Raw genomic sequence first — 7,836 nt, 5'->3', positions numbered from 1 at the left:
GACGAGCGGTGGTATTCCTGGATCATGCAATTGGTTCGATCTTGAAACACGGCGATCAACATCAATGACGAAGTGGGACCCTTCTTCCAGGCCTCCAGGGTAAAGCAAGGGAACCTGTCTCCCCCTTGCTTTTCAACCTTGGAGTTGATGCCCTTGCAGGCATCCTAGATAAGGCCAAGCTGGCCGGCCATCTTAAGTGTATGCGGATGGGGGGGTTACCCACTTGCAGTATGCGGATGACACCATGATTATGGTAGAAGGCTCGGATTCGCACATTGTTAATCTTAAGTTCCTTTTGCTCTTCTTTGAGGAAATGTCTGGACTTAAGATTAACATTGATAAGAGCGAGGTTGTGGCCCTTGGCTACTCGGAGGCTGAGCAGCACAGGATCGTGGATAACCTCAATTGTAGGTTGGATTCATTCCCCATATCTTACTTGGGGATGCCCCTGGCTGAGTCCAGAATTTTGGTGAGTGGGTATGATCCGCTTGTGGGACGAGTAGCATCCCGTGCGGGCCCTGGTGCGGTAGGTTCACTTCTAAAGGAAGCAAAATTGTCCTCATTAGCTCTAACCTTGCCAGCCTCCCCATGTATATGATGGGGATGTACAACTTGCCCGAAGGTGTGCATAATTCCTTTGACAAGGAGCTAGCTAGGTTCTTCTGGCAAGCAGGGGATGGTCGGCCTAAGTACCATATGGTGAAATGGGTTGACATCTGCTTGCCGAAGGACCGACGGGGGTTGGGCATCCCTGCGTCTCGCTGTATGAACGTTGCGCTCATGCTTCGTTGGGTTTGGCGGATCTTGCGGGAAGATGGAGGTTTGTGGCTACAGCTGATTGAGTCCAAGTACTTGCAGGGCCAGGCCCTCTTGGCTTGCTCACACTCGGCTGGGTCCCAGTTTTGGAAATCTATCCAGGGCATTAAAGATGAGATTAGGATGGGTTTGCGGTTCTCAGTTGGCAATGGGTCTGGGACCCAGTTTTGGTTGGAACCCTAGCTTGATGGAGAGCCTCTCCGCATGCGGTTTCCGAGGCTCTTTGCGATTTGTGACGACCCGGCTGTTCTTATATCTACGACTGCCTTGAATGAGGGATGGAATATTACGTTCCGCCACTCATTCGGACCAGCCGGGGTACAGGAATGGACAGACTTGAGGGAAGTAGTCCCTCTTCCTCTGTCCCAGGACCCTGACACTGTTTCTTGGAGTCTTTCTTCTTCGGGGGAATTCTCCGTTAGTTCGGCTTATCAAGCGCTTTGCCGGTCACCGGTTCTCCAGTGGTTATCCCCATTGTGGAAGGCGTCGATGCCCCTGAAGATCAAGATTTTCGTATGACAGCTTCTCAGAGATCGTTTACCTTCAGGAACCGAGGTGCTGAAATGCCATGGTCCGGGCAATGGCCTTTGCCCCCTTTACCTCGTCCCGGAAACGGGAACGCACATTGTGTTCTCATGCGTAGCAGCACAGGCACTTTGGTGCTTTGTTCGTGAGGCTCTGGGACCGGATTGGGAGGCCCATGACCTTGCAGAGTTTCTGCAGGTAAGGGCCACTCAGGTTGGCCGTAAGCGCCGACTGTTTTGGCTCATCTTCGCGGCTATGATGTGGACTTTTTGGACTACTCGCAATAAGATGGTGATTGAGCGGGTGTTCCCGTGGCGTGCTTCTGACTCGTCCTTCAAATTTCTTGCCTTCTTGCAACACTGGCATCCGCTCACTAGGCCGAGAGACCGTGACCGGCTTCAGCTCTATCTAGATGCTCTGCTGGCTTCCGCGTGTCGGCTCTCCAACCGTTTGCCTGCTTCGTAGCTTGTCCCTGGTGGCCTTTTATGTTTCTTCTTCTTTTATTTGGGTGTGTTTGTGCTATGGTCCCAGCAATTTTCTTTTATGATTCTGATTGGGAAATGGTTGTACGGACGTTTGCTTCATCTATAAAACGGGACGAAAGCATGTTTCGAGACCATTACAATTCATACGTCTAAACAAAGCCTGAGAAAATTCCTTTCCACCCTTGGACCCCGACCAAGTGTCTCGCGCACGTCGTCATTTCCCCAACGAGATCAATGTATCCGCCTCTACAAAAACTAGACATGCCCGTAGGTAGGTAAATGCAGAGGTCCATCCGCAATGGCGTGAAGTCAAAACAACCGAATGACAGCTGCCATCTGAGCCGAGTGTTGGCCACCCATCCCTGCCGTCTTTTCTTTTCACTCGTACATCAACCGTCCGGAACACCTTTCCGGCGAGTACACGTCTACCTGCTGGTAAGATTGCATTTTCTTCCGTATACTCCATCACACATCATGCCAAGGTTTCTGGCTTTCTGCACCGAGAAAATTAGAAGCATCACGTAGGTGCTCACTCAAAAATATTAACGGGCCAAGAGCTAGCTATGCAGTTTGGTGATCCACTAGCTAGCGTGGCTACCTCCACCAAACCCTACCCCTGAGCGCGGTAGGCTCACCAGAAGCGAATTAACCGGCGACCAGCCCGTTTAAATTCCCGCGTCAGCTGACCAATCACCGGCCATGTCAGCCAAAGCAGAAACACTCTCGCCGGGCCCTTCAAAAGCTGGCCAACTCCAACCTAGTACTGTGACTAGAGCGTCGCGTCTGCAGGTAACTGAGAGAGTAGTCTGCGAGGAACTTGCATGCATGGCGCCCCTTCTTCCTCCCTCGCCTCCGTCCGGCAGCCCGAGGCTGCTCAAGAGCGGCAGCGGCAGCGAGTGGAGCGTGGTGGTGCAGAGCAACGTCAAGTCCTCGCTGCTGCTCCTGCTGGCCATCTCCACGGTCGCCGCGTTCTCCATCCTCTACTCGTCCCGGAGCTTGACGGTGGCCAGGACCGCCGGCGAGGCGCTGACGCAGAGCCCCCTGCTCGCCGCCCTCGACCTGAGCAGCCGGATGCCAGAGGATGACGACGACCAAAGCGATGAACCTGCAGAGGTCGTCTCCTTGCCAGCTGCTGCTCCGAGCACCGGTAAGCGCATTTGAGAGTACGGTACTGTCGATCAGCACCGGTACGTGCACCGGTTCGAGTGTGTTTGATAGCTCTGGCTACGTGTCTGCTTCATGCGCAGGTGAGGCAGCCATGCAGCTCGAGGAGAAATGCGACATTTCCAGGGGGAAATGGGTGCGGGAGCCGAATGGCCCGGTGTATACTAACCTGACGTGCCCCATGCTGCCGGACTTCAAGAACTGCCAGAAGTTCGGCAAGGACGATGCCCACCTCTACTGGCGGTGGCAGCCGGACGGCTGCGAGCTGCCGCGGTTCGTGCCGGAGCGGTTCCTCGACGTCGTCCGCGGGAAGCGGCTCGCCTTCATCGGCGACTCGCTGGCCCGCAACCAGATTGACTCCCTGCTTTGCCTCCTGTCCCAGGTATGTGTACCCTGTGCTTGCGTGTACGCGAGTAGTTCTGGTCTTCTGGATAAGCAGTCAAGTGACGATGATGAACGACATGTTGTAGGCCGAGGCGCCCGTGGACGTGTACTCGGACGCGTTCGACAAGTACCGGACATGGCACTTCCCGGCGCACAACTTCACGCTCATGGTGATGTGGACCGAGTTCTACGCGCACGCCGTCCCCGTCGCCGGCGCCGAGGGGAAGCCCACCTCCTCCTTCGACATCCACCTCGACAGGCTCGGCGCCGACTGGACCAGCCGCCTGCCGGGCCTGGACTACGCCGTCATCTCCGGCGGCAACTGGTTCTTCCGCGTCAACTACCTCTGGGAGGGAGGCCGCCGCATCGGCTGCCTCAACTGCGCCGGCAACGATGCCAACCTCACCGACTTCGGCGTCGCCTACGCCGTCCGCCGCGTCGTCAGGGCGGCCGTCGAGGCCATCGCGCAGTGCCGGGGCTGCAAGACCAGCCTCGTCACCTTCCTGCGGACCTACTCGCCGGACCACTTCGAGCATGGCTCGTGGTTCGACGGCGGCTACTGCAACAGGACGGCGCCGCTGCAGGAGCGGGAGGTGAGCATGGAGAGCATCGCGTGGGAGCTGAGGAGGGTACAGAGGGAGGAGGTGAGGCGGGTGAGGGCGGCCAAGAGCGGCGGGGGCGCGAGGAGGTTCGGGGTGCTGGACGTGACCAAGGCCATGATGATGCGCGCCGACGGCCACCCCGACAATCACTTCGACAGCAGGTGGAGGAGGAACGGCAGCGACTGCCTGCACTGGTGCCTGCCGGGGCCCGTCGACATGTGGAACGGCGTGCTGCTCCAGAGGCTCGCGGAGCTCACGCCGCCGCCGGCCGCGCCGTGATCATCCCGCCTCGCGTACGTCGTTTTGCCTTGTCCACGTCGTGCTGTACGTTGTTGCCCCCAGTTAGGAATCATGCAGCTTTTGAAAGTTGATATAACTGTATAAAACCCACCGCAAATATTGTAATCCTACTTAAACTGTTGAAAGAATTTTTGTACTTACGAAGTGGCGCATGGGTTCAACTTACACTCCCTCTCAAAGTCTTCTTTTTTTGGAATTTCGCAAGCACTCTCATAAACTCGCCGACTTTATAGTTTCTACTTGAACAAGTTATTGGAAACAAAAGGGAGTGAATTTCAGGGGTTTTTAGGGGTAATTTAAGGTTTTTCTTAATAATAACTTCAGGTTTATACGCGGGCTTTACGGCTTTTCTACGTACAATCGCACTTATTTGCCGGTTCATCAAGTTAAATGAAGATGCGGATAAGTTTTCTTCCCCTTTGGTGCTCAAGGTAGTTGAGCACACCTTTGGAGTTCAGTTAGAGAGTAACAAAATGATTCAACAACCATCAGCATCAAACTGTGATGAGCTTCCAACTAACTTTGCACAACGCTCCACTAGAAATATACAGATCTTCCACTCAAGAACTACGGTTTTACATGCTTTCAACTAAAAAACAAAAACTTCCAACTTAATTAGAGCAACTCCAACGGGCCGACCCAAACGGACGGCGATTTCGTCCGCTTTTTGTCCGTTTGGGTCGGCCGCCCGCCCGGCGTCCGTCCTGTTTTTCATATGGGTCGGCAGCGCGTCCAACGCGCCGACCCATATGTGCAGATGTGGCTGGCTGGCCGCCCAATTTTGCATTGCATTCAACATATTGTGAAATGAAAATTTAACAAACAAAATAGTCCGCCCAAATAAATAGTGCAGTTACAGGCCAAATAAAAATAAAAATGTTTCACATAGTTTTACAAACGAATAAAAGAAGGTACATCTATTGGTTGCCAACATGAGTTCACATATGCTCAACCAAATCATTTTGCAGTTGCACGTGAGTTTTCCAATCACGCATGTCTTCATAAAACTGAGTGGACTGCTCAAATGTTGCCGCTAATCCATGCTCAGGCACAACATTCTCACCCTGAAACTGGAAACCTTGATCGTACAAACGTTCTGGGCACTCGTCTTCTACGATCATATTGTGCATGATCACACAAGCAGTCATCACCTCCCATAGTTTCTGCGTGCTCCAAGTATTAGCAGGATACCGAACGATGTCCCATCGAGATTGCAAAACACCAAAGGCACACTCGACATCCTTTTTAGCACTCTCTTGCTCTTGGGCAAATCTTTTCCTTTTCTCTCCAACAGGGTTGGGTATTGTCTTTACAATAGTGGTCCACTGAGGATAGATACCGTCACCCAAATTGTACCCTTTGTCGTAGTTGTGGCCGTTGACAATAAAGTTCACCGGTGGGCTGTTGCCTTCGGCAAGCCTAGCAAACACCGGCGAGCGCTGAAGCACGTTGATATCATTGTGTGATCCAGCCATGCCAAAGAAAGAGTGCCAGATCCAGAGATCTTGAGACGCCACGGCCTCTAGTATGACAGTGCAAGCCCTGACATGTCCCTTATACTGCCCTTGCCAAGCAGAAGGGCAGTTCTTCCACTCCCGGTGCATGCAGTCTATACTGCCAAGCATCCCCGGGAAGCCCCTGCTAGCATTCATCGCCAACAAACAGGCTGTATCTGCAGCTGTCTGCTCTCTCAAATACTCAGGGCCAAACGCAGCAATCACAGTCTTGCAGAACTTATACAGGGACTCTAGGCATGTAGACTCGCTCATACGGACGTACTCGTCAATGAGATCACCGGGCACTCCGTATGCAAGCATTCGGATGGCGGCAGTGCATTTCTGATAAGAGGAGAAACCAATCTTGCCGACGACATCCTCTTTGCACTCGAAGTAGTCATCATAGCCGACCACTCTCTCTCTCTAATACGGTTGAAAACATGCCTACTCATACGGAACCGGCGGCGGAATTTGTGATGTTTGAACAATGGGTTTGTTGTATCAAAGTAGTCCTTCCAGAGAAGGAAATGCCCACTCTCTCGGTTACGATTCAACGCCGAAAGGTGGCCCGGAATGGAGCCATGGAACAACGGCCGCTGGTTGTTGAGGTGGTGATGGACCAACACGGCAGCCAATATCTCCTCCTCGTCATCGGACGACGAATCGTTGGAGTCCCAAATGAAATTGTGGAAAAAGAACTCGTTGGCGGAGTCCATTTTTGTACCTTGGCAAACTGTCGAACAGCTTGCGAGCGTTGAAGAAGGAGACGACCGGCGAGGGGAGACGCGGCACCCACAGACCAGCTAGCTACCCTGCCGGCGTCCGACGAGTGTGACGGCGTCCGACGAGCGTGCCAGTCGTACATGGCGGGGCCGGCGAGGCGTCTTCTTGGTCGCCGGGCGGCTGTGCGGTGGGGAAACCGGCGGCGGGAACTAGTTTGCTCCCCGGCGGCGGCGGGCGACTGGGGGCAGGGGCGACGTAGCTGGGCGGATGTGGAGGCGGCGGCAGCCGGAAGAGTCGCCGTAAAAATGGGCGGCGGCGTCGGTGACGGAGGAGGCGAGGGGCGAGGGTTGCTTGTTGGCAGAGGGAAGGGAGGCCAATGTGCCACAGACCAGCGGACCAGGGGACAGGAGTAGGCGACCGCGCGCGCGTCCGTCGCGTGTCCGCGCCGACGCAAATCAGGCTAAAAATGGGTCGGGAATGGGTCGCCCGCGAACGAAAAACGGACGCGCGTCCGTTTGGGTCGGCGCGTTGGGCCGCCTTTTCTGTCCGCGCTGACCCAAACGGACGGCCGCGGACGAAATGGGTCGTCCCATTGGAGTTGCTCTTACCTATGAAATTTCATTATTTTTCTACAAATTTCATAAATTTCCAAGTGAACAAAAATTCTCAACACAATAAAAAATACAATGTATTGAAATAAAATATAAACATTAGCATCCAGTTACCAGATACACAACCTTTCAAACATCACACTCACAACTTTTATGAAAAACTAAAGACTAATAAGAAATATAGAAGAAAAAAACATAGCTACCCTTCTCATACGGCGCCCCTATTGCGAGCGGGAAGTGCTTGCGAAGATATATTGGACATTATAACATGTAATACAGAGCTCTAGATTCTTGGTGCACCATTGTAAGCATGTTTCCTTTGTTTTTAGTTATGTTATTCAGCGATCCTAGTTAAACAATAGGTAGTCCAACTCAAGGAGCGAATATCTGATATATTTTTCCGAGGCCTCTACCATATTTTGTTTCAGTACGACATCTCATTTTTGGAGTCAATTACACCGATGGTGCTAGAACTTGGCATAAACGGTCACTTTAGTGCTAGAACTTGTGGTATACATTAAAGTGGTGCAAAAACTTGGTTCGGACGTGCAATACGGTGCTAATCATGTTTGTATACGTCCGCAACACTGACAAGGCCTGCCAGCATGATGTAGCACCCGTTGTCCGTGACCAAACAATGAAGACAAGGCGTGTGGTTTTTTTTCCTTTTTCCTAGAAACCCCTTGTCTTTTATATTTTTTTCACCAAAAAGACCCTGAGAGGCGGGTCT

At 52.9% G+C, this 7,836-nt stretch overlaps 1 protein-coding gene and 1 pseudogene across 1 annotated transcript; one reads left to right on the top strand and one right to left on the bottom strand.

Moving 5' to 3' along the window:
- Positions 1-2,525: 2,525 nt before the first annotated feature.
- LOC125521229 (xyloglucan O-acetyltransferase 3) lies at positions 2,526-4,441 on the top strand. The gene is made up of 3 exons (XM_048686292.2): positions 2,526-2,973; positions 3,074-3,372; positions 3,461-4,441. Exons 1-3 carry the CDS (start codon positions 2,526-2,528, stop codon positions 4,253-4,255), a joined length of 1,542 nt encoding a protein of 513 aa, XP_048542249.2. The 3' UTR covers positions 4,256-4,441.
- A 1,080-nt stretch (positions 4,442-5,521) lies between these two features.
- Positions 5,522-6,488, bottom strand: LOC147958801 (uncharacterized; annotated as a pseudogene).
- Between the last annotated feature and the right edge of the window lie 1,348 nt (positions 6,489-7,836).

The sequence above is a fragment of the Triticum urartu genome, chromosome 7A, assembly GCF_056163025.1.
Source record: "Triticum urartu cultivar PI428250 chromosome 7A, HENAU_Tu73, whole genome shotgun sequence".
In the NCBI taxonomy this organism is placed as follows: Eukaryota; Viridiplantae; Streptophyta; class Magnoliopsida; order Poales; family Poaceae; genus Triticum; species Triticum urartu.
The sequence above is the reverse complement of the archived record's forward strand: the minus strand, read 5'-3'. Positions and strand labels throughout refer to the sequence as shown.